This window comes from Eumetopias jubatus, unplaced genomic scaffold (genome assembly GCF_037043125.1).
Source record: "Eumetopias jubatus isolate StellerSeaLion01/CBP00866 unplaced genomic scaffold, mEumJub1_p1.0 scaffold_12, whole genome shotgun sequence".
In the NCBI taxonomy this organism is placed as follows: domain Eukaryota; kingdom Metazoa; phylum Chordata; class Mammalia; order Carnivora; family Otariidae; genus Eumetopias; species Eumetopias jubatus.
This window is the reverse complement of record NW_028274818.1, coordinates 39,229,990-39,249,523: the sequence shown is the minus strand read 5'-3', so window position 1 is coordinate 39,249,523 and position 19,534 is coordinate 39,229,990. Positions and strand designations below refer to the sequence as shown.

Below are 19,534 nucleotides of genomic sequence, written 5' to 3'. Positions count from 1 at the left end.
AAAATGTGATATGTATATATATATATATATATATATATATATATATATATATATCGATATATATATATATAAAATGAAATATTCAGCCATAAAAACGAAGGAAATCTTGGGGCACCTGGGTGGCTCAGTCGTTAAGCGTCTGCCTTTGGCTCAGGTCATGATCCTGGGGTCCTGGCATCAAGCCCCGCATTGGGCTCCATACTCCGTGGGAAGCCTGCTTCTCCCTCTCTCACTCCCCCCCTGCTTGTGTGCCCTCTCCTGCTGTGTCTCTCTCTCTCAAATAAATAAAATCTTAAAAAAAAAAAAGGAAATCTTGCCATTTGTGACAATGTGGATAGACCCTGAGGGTATTATGCTAAGTGAATGAAGTAAGTCAAATAGAGAAAGACAAGTACTGTATGGCCTCATTTATGCATGGAATCTAAAAAACAAACAAACAAACCAAGCTTACAGATACAGAGAACAGATTGGTGGTTATCAGAGGTGGGGGGTGGAGGATGGGAGAAATGGGTGAAGGAGGTCAAGGGGGTCAAAGAGGACAAACTTCCAGTTATAAAATAAACCAGTCATGGGGATATCAGCACACCACACACATACCACACACACACATACACACACACACACACACACACACACACACAGAATTATTGCTATTTCATTACATATTGGATATAGGGGAAGGGATGACTTGGAATAAATACTGAAATATTCCTGAAAAATAATTTTGACAGGGTAAGGTGAAATGATGTATGTTTAAATGCTAAAAGAAAAGACTTTAGTTTTAAAAGTAAAACACCAAAGGAATCAAGGCAAAAAGCTTAATCCACAAAGAATAACAGAGCAATAACAAATGAGGAGCTAACTTAACTTATCCTCACTGGCTGCAAGTTTTCCTGGACTGAGGGACAAAATGGCCAAGAGACTTAGTCAGACCCCATCCCTTACAAAGGCACCCTGGCCCTAGTGGGTGGGCTGAGCCTGAGGCTTGGGTAAATGTGACAGAAGAGCCAAGAATGTCTGAGGTTTAGAAGAAAGAATTTGTATCTATATACTACTACCTGACACCTCGACTCTAGAAGGCATGTAGAAATGTCTGGGCCAACATGGTGTGGCTATGGTCTGGTACAGACATTATGAGTACCAGCCTCAGAGTGGCTTGAGAAAAGAGTCACGTGTTCCTGTGTCCAGACCACTGGACATATGATGGCAAAGAATGAGCCAGCGAGGGCCTGAGAATGCCTCAGAGGAAAGTGGTGTGAATTCTGCATGTCAGAAGCCCAATACAGTGATGACCGTTTTAGGAAAGCATGGCACCTTGATAACAACTCGGAATCAAATGCTAAAAGAAAAGACTCTTTAGTTTCAAAAGTAAAACATCAAAGGAATCAAGGCAAAAAGCTTAATCCACAAAGAATAACAGAGCAATAACAAATGAGGGGCCAACTTAACTTACTCTCTAAGACTAGAGAGGACATCAGCCGAGAAACAGAAGCCTCCTTGCTAGCCCGGGAACTTAGATGACCATCCTAAGGCAAAGGTGCAGAAAGGGATAAAACCTAGTCTGAGATGGTTGAGCATGCCTGAAGTCTGAGATGGTTTCTCTCATCACACAAAACAGGAGCTTGGTATAAGAGTTTAACTTGAGTTGTAAAAAAAAGAAAAAAAAATCACACATTTTAATGTAACCAAATATGTGCTTTGTAATTCCTGTTTGCTCATGTATGCAAATATTCTAAAAAGTTGATTACTAGATGTGGGGTTGGTGAGACAAAGGCATGCACATTTTTAAAAATTATGGATAATACCAAGTTCCTCTCCAGTGCCATATTGCTTACAATGGCAGCTCTCATAAGCTTCACCAAATTGCCTGGGGTCCGTGCTGCCCAACTCACTTGTTTAGAGCCTGGTATCTTACTCTTTCCTCTTAGAATATAAACAAATAGGTTTTTATTTTAAATTGGTATGCTGGAAAATGAAAATGTCAGGATTCCTTTTATGTACACTGAATAACATATTTTTAATTAACATTACTTCTCTGGATTTCTTTTCTCCTTTTTCTCCTTCTTTTTGAAATTATTGAGAGAAGTCCTTAGAGGTCTTCTATATGAATCTGGCTTTTTCCAAAGACTTGGAATTTCAAAAAGACATGTTAAAATGAGATATGACCTCTGAATTAGGCAACCTGGTGAACTAAAATGGCTGATATAGCAAAGGCTACTTAGCTCTTGTTAGAGAAAAAATTAGGAGACACTAGCACATAGTGGTTGGGTTAGCTGACCACGCCAACAAGAAATATTTGTTTCCATTGCCATTAGGAGGAAGGAAAGATAAAACATCAAGAAACTTTTTCCTGCTTTTCACCAAGAAATAAACCCAGATCTTCGTGCATCCCAGTTTATTACAAATAATGAACCCTGCTTGTTTGCAGTATGGCATTTTTCTTTTTTACTATACTGCTCAACTAAATTTACTTATATTTTTATTTGGGATTTTTGCATTTTTGGTACTAGATGTGGGCTACATAAAACAAATTGGATGAACTATCCAATATGATCTCTTTTTGAATATTTGATATATTTCACCCATAAAACCATAAAGGCCAGGTGCCTTTGGAGGAGGAGAGACTTTGTTTAAGTTTTGTTTTTTGCACAACTTTTACAATTTCTTCTATGGCCTTGGTTCTTTTATTTTTATTTTTTTTACTTATAGAGTAAAACTTGATACCTTCTTTTTGCTTAGAAATGCACCCACTTCACCGAGATTTCTCACATATCTAACCATAGTGTTGATACCACAAATTCTTGACTATCAAATGGAGAAAAGACATATATAATACTCAACTGGTAATGTATAATTATTTATGAGCTTTTCAGTTGCACACACCCATATCAGGCTTGGGTGCATGATCATTTACCCTCCTCTGTATCAGACTTCAAGACTCTTGCTCCACCTCACTATCAGTTGCTGAGCTGGGATTTAGGGAGAACATTTCCTCTGGTTACCGAAGATTTTCCACTTGTGAATAATTGGAAATAGGACCATTGATTTTTTGAATAATTTCCCAACAGGTCAAGGGTAACAACAATGACAAGAAATCCATAGTCCAATTTTGATGGTTTAGAGCTACTCACACCAAGGAATTTCCAATACCAGCAAAGCACAGAGTACTATTTGCACAAGCAATGGGGAAAACCCAGTGCTTTCTCCACTGGCAGATTTATTTGCAGAGACACAGGCATTTTTTCCAGGGTGGCTGCCAAACTATCTCCTGAGCCTGTCTAGCTAGCACCTGGACTACTCAGCAGGGGGCTTTGCAAATAATACCCTCCCCTTTGCCAGGGTAGAGGCAGGCTGAGTGATTCTGTTTCAGGCTGTTGTGGCACCTTAATCTTTCTAAGCTGCTTCACTCCTATTCTGGGGCCTACCCAAGCATGGCTGGCAGGAGGTGGGGCCACAGCTCTAGGCCTGAGACTGAGGGCAAGGGCCCAAGGGGAAATGGTAAGTGTGGGAGAGAAGCTTTCAGTTCCTGAATTCAAAATTTGAATATCCTGGGAAATGGCAATGGGTCTGGGCATAATTCTTCCATCACAACTTAAAACAACATGGTGAGTGGACAAAAGCCATCAATTGTGGGAGAAGAAAGGAAATGAATAGTGATTCAGCACAAACCCACGTCCCAGGTTCTGTGCTCTTTCTATGTTGTAAGAATGATCTCTCTTTCTTTTTTGAAGGTTTGTCAGAACTCACAGAAGCTGTTATTTAATTTTTACATTCATCCTCAAAGATCCCGTACTCTACCCAATGAGTGTTGTGTTGTTATTTAGCAGAAAACTGCTTTCTTTAAGTGAAGGTTTGGCTGAACTTACTTGCTATTTACTATCATATTCATACTTAGAGATCTGCTCCGTTGCACCCAACAAGATTATTGTTATTTTAAGCAGAGGACTCCTTTTTTTTTTTTTTTTACAATGAACATTTTAGTTTATCTTATAAAGATGAAGCTCCTTTGGTTCAAAGAGGTCTCAATCTGTTGGCCCCTGAGATAATATATTACCTTAGAGATCTGAGGCATAAAACCCACTGAATTTGATTCTCTCTAAAATTTCATGAGTGCTAATCACTTTCCTCTACCAGGAAAATCTCCAAGATCCAAGGGAGAAGGGTCCTTCCTTCTGTGAGTCCTTATGAACGGTTTTTGGAGACATTTGGAAGGACTCTATGACTATGGGCAGGAAACAAGACCTGGAGAGGGAGGGAAAAAGCCGGAGAGGCAGAAATGCTTTGACAGACAGTATTGTGTTCAGGCTAGGTGTAGCCATGAGTGATACCACCCAAAAGACCTGGCATTATGTTTCCTGGGGGAAGTGTCCAGCCCCTCATCACTCACATTCAGGGGACCTTGGACCTCATATGAAAATGTAAAATATATTCCTGTGTTCAATGTAACTTTTTATGCACATACCCCTGGAAGAGAAACACACCAAACACCATGGTTCGTAGCTGGTTAACTTTACTGGATGGATCATCCCTGTGGACAGAGGGAGGCTGGGGCAGCACAGGAGCGCCCAGTGCTTGGCAAGGGGCAGAGACACTGAAGGGACAATGGATCGTGAGCAGAGAGAAAAGGATCCAAAGTCACACTTGGCCAACTTCAGAATTTTGCCTTTGCCTTGTCCTGCATCTTAAGTCGCCTTTCTTATGAGAAACAAAAATATTTTAATAAACCTTTTTTTTTTCCACATAGTAATCTGTTAGAGAAAGTCAACAGGGTGGCTACATGATCCCAAGGATCCGTTCCTTTTTTTTGGATTCTTCTGGGCACTCAGGGGCTATGTGTCTTGTCTAGGTTTCCCTGGATAGTAAAGATTTTTAGAAATGAACTGGTTAAAGGAAGGTCTTCTGACACCCAAAGCAGTGTCTCTTGATTATTTTCCCTTTAGTGAAAGAAGTTACCCTTCACGTTTTGACACCAGTGTCTTGACCCTCCCTCTAAAGGGTTATATTATTGACTGGGGGGGAGGGGTGTAGCACACTTATTTCTTCAGTGATCTTTCACAATTTTGTTTAGATGTCATACCAGCCAGTTTTTTTTTTTTAAACTGTATTAGCCCTTTTCCTTTATATAGACTTCCCTTGTATTTTATACCTTTTAAAATACAAGAGTATTCGTAGATTCCAGGACTTGGCAATACATGGCAAATATTTGATGTTTTCCTGTGACTTTTTTCAGGGGCATCTATTCCTTACCTCAGCACGTGGTAGTAAATTAATTGTGGAAATGGGGTGCTTTTTAGCTGTTAGTCTTTAAGAAAAACTTGTAAATTGTTTATGATGCTAGATGGTGATAACAGTGAATAAAGCCAGCATTGTCTTTATTATTAGTTTGTAGAGCTTATACTTTCAAGAACATGAATACTGGCAGACATGGAGACATCTGTGGAACATGGTCTGTGATCAGGGGTCAGTACATACTGTTCTAGACCAATGTCACTGGATAATTTAGAGTCACAAAAGGAATGATTTGGTGCTATATTTTTAATAAGCCTATCAAAAACCATTACGACCTGCTGTAACTTCTTAGTGATTTAGTTGCTACCTGGATTATCCAATCTAGTTTAAAGCACATCAGTTTTAAATAAATACAAGAAGATAGAAGAGTCATTATATTACTTCAAATGACTTCTATCTTCCAAGAGCAGGTGAAAAAGGGGGGAGTGTCTTCTTTTTTCTCTAATCAGGGAATAAATATTTTGGCGTAGAGAGATGTAACATGCTCTTTTGCCAAATTAAGGTAGGAAGACTGGAATATAAATCTGTGCCATTGATAGAAAAATAAGTTTAAGTGAAAAAAATATTGTTATTATTTAATAGTTGTGATATTGCATTGATTCTAAGCACCTTTGTGTGAACAGGGTCAAAATACAATTTCATCATTTAGGTGAAAGCCAAAGAAATCTGAGATTAAGAAGACTCAGTCTACAGTAATATGGAAGCCAGAAAGGGAGGTACGGCTGTGAATGATGGATAATAGAGTCAATTTCAAGTAGGTAAGGGATTTTTGCTAATTCTTCCTGCTCCTGATCCAAGGATAAAGGAGACAGGATTTTAAACCAAAGTGAAAGAGATAAAGGAAATTTTCAAAAGCCATAGGACCAGTGTTCTTAGTATGAAACATGCTGCCAGTCATGTTTGAAGGAACATTCTAGAAACGTTTTGGAAAATTTACGTTAGTACTTAGCTCTGAGTCCAACCAGAGTAGAAACAATATGAGCTCCCCCCCATATTTCAAGTGATATATTTGCCATTCTTTGACTTTTGGGAACATCTCTCCTTGTTCTTAGAACCGTTAGACGTTTGCCATCATTGAATTAAATTTAGCTCACAACATTGTTTTGAGCCAAAGCTTTTGTCATTTTTAAATTTTGAGGGTTAGATAAAGTTAAATCTGTGAGAAGAGTTTTCAAAGAGAAATGTAGCCAATTACTACAACAGTCTGAAGAAAAAAGATCATTTCTAGGAGCTGCATGCATTCATGTTAGACTTGTGTAATTAAGCATTTTAATGAAAGCAAAGCTCCAGAGTGGATATTAGTCACAAGTAGCCCGTTGTCCTAAAATGGGACACAGGACCAAAAGTTAAATATCATGTGTTTAAAAAAAAATCAAACGGCACTGAGCTTGTAATGTATATTTTATTTTGCACAAGCTTGCATATATACTGCACATACATTCAGTTTAAGAGAAGATGGAAGGCACACAAGGCAATTGGACTACTGTATCCTTTAAGTGGTACAAAGCAAAAGGTAAAAGTTTGGAGAGTATACAAAAGCTTAAAACACACAAAGTAAAACCCCCTACCCACCCACCCACCCCCAACAACTTTTTTCTGTTTTAAAATTTAGTAGCTGCCAAACTAAATTTTTGTACTTTTACTTTAAAATCAATTGTCTACTGCACCTTTTTATTTTCTTTTTAACATGGACAGGGAGTCTCATTTTTTTTTATCATATCAATTAATATTACAGTACATCCTTGGTAATACAAAATTGTACACCTTCATCAAATAAATTAGGATAAATTAAACCAATAAATTATGCAAAGTCTTCAGAACAATAGACAACAACAAAAATCCACAATTGAAATTGCCTCTAGCTAAAAAAAAATCAAAAATTGACTTTATCAGTTCAGTTATTGTACTATATTCAAATCAAAGGGTCTTTATTACAAAAAAAGAGCTTAATAATGCTATTTACAACATATTGCTAAATAATATAAAGGCAGTGTTTTGTCACGGTATATACTATATACATATGAGAAGTGGCTGGGACAACATCGGGAGAAGCCATGACCTTTGATTCTTGTAGGTAGCACTGAGACCAACCCCAAATATGTTTTTCTAATTCTAATCTTGAAGTGGTAATATACAATTTGAAAATGCTTTCCCCCCGATGTGGAGGATTAGAATATTTTTAAAACACAGAATGAATACATTTTCACAAAAACGGGCCAGTCTGTTTGTCTTTTCTGCTCATGTTTGTGCATTTTAGAGGGTGTCAGATTTGAGAGAGGGCTCAGTTGAAAGACTCAAAGTCCAGACGCTTCCAGATCCTGTTGTATTCTTAGAAGGATAATTATAAGAAGATGCAAAGGTTAAATACCAGTTTTGATCCCAGCTCTGAATATGAACATTTTAGCTTTAGTTTTATAGATGGTTTACAACCAACAGATCTACAGAAAACAAAACTGCATTTCCTTCAACAGAACATTTAAGTGCAATGCAGTAACCGCTTACTCATATAAACCAGTTACATTCTTTTAAGGGGAGCTTTTTGAAAACAATGCTTCTTGTAATTTGCAAACACAGAGTTTGTACCAGAAGAAAACATTTGTACTATTCACACCAATGAATATTCTATAATATACATGGCAAAGAGATTTTGCTCTATCCTCACATGTACACTGCTTTCAGGGAGTCTGTAAACCACTTTTTCTTTGATGAATTTATGATTGCTTCTGGGGGACATCCTATTTTTAAAGTCCCCAAATCTTCAGCTTTATGACTTAGTATTAACCTGTATGCGTACGTGTGTGTGTGTGGGGGTGTGTGTGCGCGCGTGCGTGTATGGTTACTTACTGTTTTCATGTACATAGAAAAAAAATTTCATAAATTTACAGAAACTGCATTACCCTTGCCCTTGACATCTGATGAAAGAGACTGTTATCTTTTAAAAGTAGAGAGCAGGATTTTCAAGAATGCTTTCAACTGTCTATACAGTCACTGTAGTGTTCCTAATAAATTCAACAGATGTTGTGAGAATGTAGTTATTTATTAAAATCTCATGTCTTACGTAACAACAGCCATGAGGTTAAATATTTACATTGCTTTATAAAAGTTCCCCTCTTGCTTTAGTGTTTTTGTTTTGCCTTTTTTTTGTTGTTTTTAACATTTTTAAAAATGATATTCACCCACATCCCTAGCACAGCAACAGAGATTCTGCAAACATAAAACACTTGAATTAAATAATACTCGGAGGCACAAAGCAAACTTCAGGAATATGTGGGTGAACATTTCCTTAAATAATTACTACATTCTACCATCTTCCACGTTGTTTTACCATTTAATGTGAAACGTCCTCATTAAACAGCCAGAGATACAGTAAGAATTAAATGTTTTGTCGTTGCAAATAGAACATTCTTTTCACAAAACATAACAAATGTCTAAAATAGGTCCTTAAATCTAGATAGGAAAAGGTAAGCTTTCCACTTCACACGCATATATATATGTATATTTTTACATGTGTGTATATGTGTGTATGTGTCTTCATGTTCACACACCCGCACACACATATACAGCACATGGTATGAAATATTGCTTCTATACTACTTTTCGTTAGGCTAAGAAAACACAAGATTTGCACCACCGTTACAAAAAATTGGCTTCTACAAGAATTTTCAAAACTCGAATGCTGCTCAAACAATTGAAGAAAAAATAATTTGCGGTATCAAACTGTTCTAAAAATTCTCTTCTTCAAAAACGTATTCTCCCGCTTTGTTTTAAAAAGACACAAAATATGCATAGCTATCAACGTTATGTCAAACAGCCAGAAAAAAAATCTAGTGTTTATTGCAGCTGTAGTAATTGGAAATAAAGTCAAAAAGATGAAATCGAAAGCCACAGAAGGCACAAGAACAATTGTACTTGTGGGAAAAAACTGGTATTTTGAAGGATTTTAAAAATCCCCCCGCTGGTGCATTTTAGGTCTAGGCACAGACTATCACCTCAAGTGTATATGCAAAAATAATTTAGGGTTAGCAGAAAATAAGTGGTAATGTGGTATTTCAACATGCACTTTAGACTTCTTTTTTCCTATGTAAACTGTCCCTCCCACCTTCATAGAAAGTTAACTTTCTCCCAAGTAGCCAATTTTCACTTGGTGAGAGTTGAGCTGAGATTTGAAAGATGGTGATTAAAAAAACAAAACAAAACAAAACAAAACCCAACCAAACCCAGAATTTTTAAGTAGGAGTTTTGAGAGACAGGCTTTTGTCACTTTCCAATGCACTGGGAGGCACAAGATTTTGTGATCGTAAAAGGGGAAAAACCACCTAAAAGCAAAAGTGATGGAACAAAGAGGTGAGTTTATCCTCATGCAATTTCTACTCTGAAATCATTTCTATGCCTCAGTGAACCTTGAGCGGATATTATCATAGATAAGCACATCAACATTGGTTGTGAACACACACTTTTGCTGAATTTGTCTACTTAAATTAGAATGGCAGGGGAAAATAATACTAAAGATCCAAATGAGCCTGGAATCATTACTGAATTTGCCCCAGATCAGAAGATACTAGCAGTCTGTCTACATAGGTGAATACACTATGGTTTTGCCTTCTACCTTGCAAATGGCAACATGATGTTGATATGAATTACATGGAACAGCAAAGACCCAGTGGTATAATGATGTGAACAATGAATTCCTACTCTTTGATGTGAAGCAAGGCAAAAGAGTGTGACCACAAGTTGAGATTGCTTCCCTACTTTGTGCTGATTGGATTTTTTTTTTTTTTTTTTTGGTTTGCATTTTTTCCAATGTAACGATTATCCGAACATTTTTTTTTCCCCAAGCAAGCCGGAACAAGAACAAACTGGATCTGCTGGCCCTGTGTGTGCTACATAGGGGAGCACAAGCTGGACGATGCATTTGGTTGGGGGTGCAGAGAGAAGCCGGTGGTGTTCCAGCCTGCGTCGCTGCACTCTGTCCACACTGCGAGAGCCCGTTAGCCTCCTGAATGATGCAGGGCATCATAGGACTGTGCCGTTTAATTTAAAGTCAGCAGGTTTTAAGGCTTTGTGCTGACAATAATTGCCTCCATACATTTCTGTCCATCAGCAGAATTTATAAATGATGGTAAATTACAGCGATTGGGTCAGCTAGTTAGTCACATGGGTCAATCTGCATTCTCGAGTCAAATGTAACTTTTATGAAAATTAAGGGAAAATGGTATTTGTGTTTGGTATAATCTAAATACCAGGTTTGTTCCTGTGTCATTTTAAGTGTAGATCAAATGACCTAAGGGGAAGGAGGGGGGGTCTGGAAAAGCCTATTAGAATGAACAAGGAATTCTTACTGCATCTGCACACAAAACCCATCTGAGAAAACAAGCGTGAATGCCGTATGAATTTTTAAAAGCAAGTATGGGACACTGTACACTTTGGAAAAACTGGAAAAAGAGAAAAGAAGGAAGAAGAGGAGAACCATTGAAGAAAGCATAAAATAGCAGCCAGCTTTCTTATGTGTGCTGGAATTGTGTCTTTTGGGTTAACCCCAACCTCTCCTACGCTGCCTATGCACTGTTCACACGTTTTGGTCAGTACTAGCTTCTGAATTCGAAGAGACTTTATCAGTTGCTTTAAAATGCTGTACCTAAAATGAAGAAACACTTAATTAGACTGTCACCACTTTGAATATCCATCAGGGTAGTGTGGGATCGTATATGAAAAGAGGTCATCCTTACACATGCTCCTCTTCGGAGGTGAAGATCAAGTCAGCTAACTGCTGTCAACAAGAGTCTAATGTAGGCAGGAATTTTATGGTCAACTTGGGATGTCCTTTATTCCTTACTAGAGAAAGGTATTCAGAACATAGTGTTTTTTTTTGGGAAAAAAAGTGTTAAATATTAAACAGACATAATAACTCGCTGAAGCATATAAACGAAGTTGAGCAAAGAGTACATTTGAAATGTATGCGCCTTTTAATACCCGAAGTAAGATAATAGAAAATGATGTGAAAGGGGTTTTTCTCTACGAAAAATGATCTATACTCACTTATTACGAAGAATCGATTGTAAAATCTAGAGAGGTAATTTGAAGAGTGGGTACAAATTTCCAGCCTCATCTCGAAAGAGTCAGTTTTGTGTAGACTTGCTTTGCCTCCGTTAAGAAACGGGTACACTCGTTTGGGCTACTTGCCGTTTCTCTTACGGAAAGGCTTGACAGTGACTATTTTTCTTTTTGGAATTTGGCCTTTTGGGGTAACTTTTGAAAAGTGAGCTGTCCATCTGCCACTGGCATTATTTTTAAACATGGAACACAAAGCGACTTACGGAGTTCAAACCAAACAAAATATTTAAGTTTACGTAGTGGTTTCATTGAGTTTTCAGGCCTTCTTAGCAGTAAAAACAAGAGACATGTCACCGTCTGTGGAGCGGTGCTGTGTCCCGGGTCTCCCTCTGCCAACTGCCATTTGCGATAAACCATCGATCAAGCAGAAGCATCTTTAAAATGCCTTTCCTTGCGAATAGAGATTTTTCCACACGTCAACATTCTTTTTCCCTGAAAATTAACCCTATTTTAAAGTCTCCAAATGTTAAGGGCCTCGGGCAAAAGTAAACTAAAGACCGAAGGAAACTAACCATCCCCTTGCAATGGAAAACAAGAGAAAAGGAGCGAAAGATGATGAGGAGGAGCTACCAGCTGATTTCAAAACATATCCATGCCTCCCATACACATCCATAGGAAATCAAAATCTAGACACGTACAACTTGGACATCCAAAGGGGACTGCTACTATTCATACATTCGAAAAGAGTTGTTGAAATTTCTACTCATGAAGCAGCTCTTGTAGGCAGTTCGGGGATTTGAAAATCTCAGGGACTTCACTATCCAGCTTGCAGATGACCTTGTATATGGCCTTCTTCCAGGAAGGATCAACATCTTTGCCTGCGATAATGGCATTGAAAAACTCTCGTAATGTGATCTGCGCAACTTCCAGGAATCTCTCTGGAACCTGCTGATACAAGGAGGCAATGGCATTAATAAAGTTTTCAGTTTCAAGTCTCCAGTTCTTCAAAGGAAATTGAGCTAAGTTCTTTCTTTCAGAAAGGGGCTTACGTGGCACCTGCATTTGCTAAAAATGGCCGGCCTCTATTCTCTTATGTGAAGTCGTTATATATAGTAGCATTGTAATGTGGGGTGGACAGCTTTGTGAAGTTTTAGAAAGGGACTTGTGCAAAGGATACACGCAGACATACTGAAAAACCAGGATTCCCTTCTGAATATTCGGGTGAGAAAAGGGGACATACTGTTGGGATTCCCCACTTCATTAAACAGGTGTATTCCAGGTGCAAGTCTCCAGCTAATCTTTCAGAATTTGAATCCTATTTCCTTTTGATTTCCACTGTGAAAACAAAGTATGTTCTCAAAAGTAGAATAAGAGATCATTGGCTTTGATATCAACGAAACCCCCTGTAAATGAAGAAAACCTAAAGTCTGTATCCTGCTCATAGCAGCAGAGGATTGTTGACCCAAATGCTAAATTGTATATGAGAGTAGTATGCACCATAAAGTGCTCTACATACAGAAAGGGATAAGATAATGACCTTAACGCTGAGTCCCAAAATACAAAATCTGTACCGAGTCCTAAAATTCTACATTGGAAATTATTTTACTCTGAGATTCGAATTGCTCCATGACAGTGATTCATGCAGCTGATAGTAATAACGAAAACATTTCTGGAGTGCTTATTATGTGTCAGGCGCTCTGTTATGTACAGACTGTGAATCATGCCATTCAATTCTCCCAACATCTCTATAAGGTGTCATTGTCCCCTTTCTACTGTGGAGAAAACTGAGGCTCAGAGAGATCAAGGGAATTTTTCAAAGTCCTTACATTCTAAGACAAATATCCTCCAAATAGTCTTTTTATTTTTTAATTATTTTTATGTTTTAAAAGATTTTATTTATTTATTTATTTTAGAGAGACTGAGAGGGAAAGACAGAGGGAGAGCACAGCATGAGTGGGGGTGGGGGGTGGGGGATGGGAGGGAGAAGCAGTTTGGAGAGGGACATGCAGACTCCATGCTGAGCGCAGAGCCTGACACAGGGCTTGATCTCACGCCCCTGAGATCACTACCTGAGCTGAAATCAAGAGTCAGATGCTAAACCAACTAAGCCACCCAGGCACCCCTCCAAATATTCTTTTTAGAATCCCTAATTGTTTATCCTTTTCTTCCACAACAGTTAATATGTGCATGTGTTCTTAATTGTTTATTTAATAGTCCAACGTCTTGTCCAGGGAAAAAAGGGTTAGCTGTTTGATGTACTTACTTAGTATTCTTTGTCAGTTACTCAAGGTGAAGCATGGCTTCTGTTCCGCACACCAAGATAAAGGATTTGCAGAGCCATTCCACAAACTCTTAATTTTCCAAGTACACATGGACCCTCAGTAGATTTCTTTTAGTGGGGTACTTCTGCATTAGTAATGTTTTATTTTTATAGTAAGTGCAGACATATGAGGAAGTAAATGCACTGTAGTTGTATGTGTAGATAGATCTGTCTACACATACAGAAGAGGTGAAAGATTTTCATCTCAGTTCACATATGCCACTTTACCAAGTAAAAGGGAGATATTGTCATGTTAAATAGATTTGATCTCTTTCTCCCACTCTTTCTCAATTTGTGCAATAGACCATTTTATAATGACAGTAACTATTACGAAAAACTAAAATGATCACCAGGCATCCTTGTTTTATACATTTAAAATTGGACAAAGAGGTTCACTCCTTCCAATGGTAAGTCACCTGTCTTTTGTAAAGAAAATTAGTAATTCCCCAGATAAAGAAAGGACCCTATCTGGGGCCTATCAGAGTCTAGAAAAAGAGAAAATTTTGAGGAGCCCCTTCCAAAGACATACACCTCAGCCAGTCTCTCAGGACATAGCTCTCCAAAATCATCCAAACACTCCTTGTCCCCCATGGATGTGCAAACCCATACAACCCAAAGGCCACTCCCTGATGAGAATTCATCTGGATTTTCTAAGGAACGTTGGTGATTTCTCCCTAAAATCTCTGCAGATACATGAGTATTTGTGGGATAGGAGGAGCCTGGAGGAGAGATTTAGATCTCTCACTCACCTCACGCCAAATAAAAAGTCATTAAGCATTTTTGAGTTCTCTCCCCTCTTCCCTCAAAGATAATCCTTCACATTTTATCAGATGGGCATTATTGAGAGAGGGAATCTGGCTGGAGAACAGTGAGGCAGTACAACTATCCACTCTAACTACTTGGTTTGGGAGCTGTTAGCCAAATGCTACAGAAACATAATCATAGGCATTTATTAAAATAAACATTTCAAGAAGTGTGGTTTTCCCGGCCATTGGCAACAGAGGCATGACAAAGATCTATGTTCCTTGAACACTTAGGGACGCAGCAGGGCATGGCAGAGAGCTGTGAGGGACACAGGGTATGGTGGCTGCTCCAGAGGGAGTCAGAGAAGACTGGGAGCTCCTCCACACCAAGGGCCCCACGGGAGGTCTGGAGGTTGGCCCACCAGGGGCCGAGGGAGCAGAGGTCATATTGTTTGAGATCATCAGAGGAGAGATGCATCTAGAACAGCATCAGCAATAGAGGAGGGAGGAAGGGTAGTTCTAGGGTGTGCCCGAGGGCAGATCAAAGTAACTTCTCTGCGGGGGGGGGGGGGGGGGGGTAGCTCCCACCCTATTATTATTTGCCATGCTTGTTAATGGTTTTTAGTCAGTTTTACCTTGTTTTAAACATTCATTTCTTTGGCGGTAATCTTGGGCTATCCTTTACCATCTTTTGTATTTGTGTTTTGTGTTGTTTAATTTTTCACCTACTTCTATCTAGTTGTAATGAATTTGCCCCAAGATGTCTTTAGATAAAGAGCGACGGTTTCTAGTCTGTGTATCCCCCACAATGCTTAACAAAGTTTTTTTTGCATAGTCTTTCATAATGAGAGCTTGCCTTCTGCTTTACTTCATACTGCTCTGGAGTCACATTTACCTTCTCCCTCGATACTTAAAAAAAAAAAAAAAAAAAATTTAAATAATGCTAAAAAAAGATAGCATTTAAAGAGTTGGAATAGACCTCAAAAGTCATTTTATAGATGAAGAAACTATGAGGCTCTACAAGATGAATAAATTATGAGAACAAGAGACTCATGTGAAATAACATGTCCAGGTGTCTTATCATTAAACCATGCTGTCTCTCTTTTAATGCATTTTCAGTAATTTCTATTTATACGGGGCATCAAAACCTTGACAAGCTGTAGATCTGTGACTGAGAAAAACCACAGAAGAGCTAGTAACTTCAAAATAAATGTGAATGGTACAAAGGATTCCCAGGAGGAAACTTAGGATATTGGTTTATGTTTGAGAAGGGATAAATTCTTTTTGAACAAATGAAATGGTTTGCTAATTTCGGGCTTACTTTGAGGCAATACTCATACAACAGACTGGGCTGGTTTAAAGTAATTGATAATGAGATCCTCTAATGCTCGAGCAATTAATCTTTTTTGGTGGCTCCAGAGAGGTAAACTGATGAGTAGCACCTGATCTTTTGAGAGAATGCCAAGGAATTCCATCCACAGGTAGAAATATCACCCATGAGAAAAGAGACCCTTACCCCTTTCTGCTTTTTGGGGGGGCTCTCTTAGAATTTGGGTTTACAAGAATGATGTTGCCCATATTTTTCTGTACCTCTTCACACCTAATGGATTTCCAATCACTAATAAACATCTGCAGAAAATCCCTTAGTGACAAGTAATCCCTTATCTAGGTTTCTTTTAATAGAACCCAACAATCTGCAGAATGAACCCCAGAGTATCTCCTCAGCATCAGGTGGCAACAGTCAATCAAGTCCCTGGAATGCAAGACAATGCAGGCTGCTGGGAGGGGGGGAGGGAAGGCCATGCCTTTGGACATGCCACAGGGGAAAAAACAAAGGCTTCCAAAGTCTCTGGCTAGAACTCTGAAGCTATTGTGGGAGCTGCTGTGCTGAGTGTTCTTCAGGAGAGGAGAATGGAAACTTTGCTTGATAAAAAGGCATCCCAATATAGGAACCTCACCCCAAATGGTCTTGCCTCCCCTTGCCTTGATATTTGGAGAATATAATTGCGACGAGGTACTTGAATGCACTCATAAATTTGAAGGGGGCTGGCTATCAGCATCTACCAATTTCATCACAATCGTTCGTACTTGAGTCTCCTCAGAGCAAGCAAGGGCCTTATGGGCTTTGATGAAATGGGGAAATCGGGAGGATGTTTTCAAATCCGCTCCAGCTGTGGCTGGGTTGCGCGAGTGCGTACGCACACACGAATACACGTGCACACACGCACACACACAGTGTTTTGGGTGGGGGGCTGTTTTGCTGTTCGTTTTTTTTTTTCTTTCCCTGAGAATGAGTGGCAAAGACACATTTTTCCCCTGTCTTCCTCCTCCTCTTCCCGGTTGCTTTACCTTCAAGGATGATTTGTTTTATTAAACTGACTGTCCCTAGCCTCTGCAGTACATAATAAAAGCCTGACGTAGCAGGCTGCCTGCCTTCTGTGTCCTGCAGACACTCATCATAAGTGTCAGGACATACCAAGGTTAGTGGTCACTGGAAGTGTGCTCGCTGGCCCAAACCTTGCCAAACGCTCTTGGCAGCTGAATGAATGTCACAGAGAATAGAAGGGGAATTACAAAGGTTAAAAAGAAGACAGCCTCTCCTATTTTCTGGAGACAGAGAAGCTGATTTTTCACACCTCTGAAATATCTACAAGCTCATCCCTTGGCCTTTTGCAGGAGACCTAAACCTGGCCCCTTGCACAGTTTCCCATGGATACCTCTCCATCCTCAATCCCCCTTAAAAATTTTGTCCACTGGCCTAATTTTATCAGTGAAATGATCTTTGCTGAAATGGAGAGAAAACAAACCAGGCATAATGCTCTCTCCCCAGCCCCTCCCCAATAACCAAAGGCTCAAATGGCTTATCAAGGTTATCAGTAGATTACAATCTTATCAAGGGAGATCATCTATTCAGTTCATCTTTTAAACTATTATTTTTTTCAAACTTACTTTGAAGGAGAAATGTAAAAGGGAACCTGTGTATGGGCAGGAGTATTTAACGGATGGAAAAGTAACATTGCGGCTAGTATTTTGGTGAATTAGTTTGTGTGTGGGTTTTGTTTCTTCTTCCTTCTCTGCTTTTTTTTTTTTAATACTATAAAAGGGCAATAAAATGCTGACTGTAAGAAGACAATGTCAAGGAGAAAAGGGTACTGGTATTTTGGATACTCTTCACTGCTCGCCTTGGAGAGAGAGTTATTCTTGTCACAAACCCTTTTGTCTGCATCTGCTGACTGCTTGCCTGTAGCCAGCAGCATACTTTAACTGTTTTGTCACCTCCTAACATCACATGCATCAGCTGTTGGGCTTTTGTTACGGGTATTGTAGAACTAATCCACTGTGGCTGTTCTGCTGTGCAGTAAATAAAACAGAAACGGGCTTCTCAGACAATTCTGCATGAATATTTCAGATGGCTTTACAACTCCAATTCACAAAATCAAATAAATAAATAACTCCCCCAGCCTCTACCCACACAGAAACAAAACCCCTCAAACTAGACCCAGATGCCTCCAAGTCAACTGTATTGGAGACACTGACTTGAGCCTTCAAGCAATTATTTCGGTGAAGTTGAAAGAATAGTGCTCTCTAAACTTGAACGCCGTGGTATTTGTATTTATTATTAGCGTTAGACATATCTAATTCCAAAAACTGGGTAAGCAGCTTTGAAAATCTGGAGAGCTACTTTTCTCTTTGGGCTTTCAGGAAAAAAAAAAAACAATCTAATGCCATCAGAAATATAGAGTTGCCTTGTCCAAACTGCTTTTATTGTTTCCATCTACATCTTCTTCCCTCCCACTTATCTGAGAGGGGTCAAAGGAAGATGCTTGTGCATCTTGTTCATCCCAAGAGTCTTTCCAAAATGTTTAACCTGTGTAGGAGCATAAAAGGAAAATCGAACTTGGGACTTTCGAAACTGAATTTACATCATGAGTTCTCTTAGAGTGTAAACAATGCACTAATCACATATTGCGGGGCATTTTCTAGAGGACTTCTAAGTGTCTTTGGAGAAGCTAAAAAGAGAAAGGGCCTCTGAACATGCACACGTGCGCACACACACATGCACACAAAGGTCCTAGGGAAGGAGACAAAGTTGAAGTACTTTCCCGAGCATTCACTCACCCTGGTGCGCACATGATTCCTCTAAACAAACTCTCCCATCCCTGCTGTTTGTTAAGTAAATATTGATCAAGGAGAGACAGAGCTCCTGACAGCAGTGGCACAAGCTGGGGACTTACACTGCAGACACAGTGGACTTAAATGGATAAACTCAGATGCTTTAGTAACTCCTCAAAGAGATTATCAGATGAACAGGCAAGAACAGATACGATATTGCTGCTCCCCTCCACTGTCTCATTCTCACTGAATTTTCCTGTCAGAGGCAGAGGAGGAAACCTGGAGCTATCAAATATGGTTACAAGATGCTGTTACAAAGGGTCTTCCTTGCAGCCAGGCACGCGTTTACCCTATGTGCTGGCCTGGGGACTAACCGGCCCGGAAGGAAGACATGGTGCAGGATGCACGAAGTGCATTGTGGGATTGGGCCCCGCCAACCCGTCACTGCGGGGGGGAAAAAGGATCAGGTGGGACAGCAAACAGCAATGGGCTTTGGGAAGCATAAAATATCCCCCCGAATGTAAGGTGATGCTTTGAACCTTTAAAGAAGAGTCCAATTCTTGGGAAGTGTTTCACTGTGATCAGTAAATGTGTACAAGGCAGTATTTTGAGAGATGCTTTGAGTATGTTTGCTTGAGCAATTTTATTGGCTGAGTCAACAAGTTGAGAAAGTTACTTTGTATTTCTTAAGTTTTATTTTAATCACTTCATGATTGTCATCTGAATCCCTGTCAGGAGCTAAAGGGCCACGGGAGCTTCCGTGGGAAGTCCAGTTTTAAAATCGTCACTAGAGATTAGGTTTTGTATATTAATCGCTGAGTGCCACGGTCAAAGAACGAGGTATTATATTTAGAGTTCCCACCAACTAGCTGCATGACATTTAAATTTTATTAGGATGCTCACACCTATGTTTGGAAGGCCTGGCGTTATCTGGGGAGCACTGGCTGCAAAGCCACTTGCCAACGCCTGCCAGGTTATACCAAGGGAGGCAGAGGAAGATTCTGTGGCAGCAACTGGA

The 19,534-nt window shown here is 39.4% G+C and overlaps 1 protein-coding gene across 2 annotated transcripts in view; it reads right to left on the bottom strand.

The window, feature by feature from the left end:
• Positions 1 to 12,099: 12,099 nt before the first annotated feature.
• PROX1 (prospero homeobox 1) overlaps positions 12,100 to 19,534 on the bottom strand; it is a 38,789-nt gene continuing 31,354 nt past the window's right edge. Inside the window, exon 4 of one of the 2 annotated variants that reach the window (XM_088016880.1) lies at positions 12,100 to 12,288. In XM_088016880.1, the coding sequence (XP_087873006.1) occupies positions 12,100 to 12,288 (189 nt within the window). The remainder of the gene's footprint in view (positions 12,289 to 19,534) is intronic. The other variant, XM_028125828.2, reaches the window with a different exon arrangement.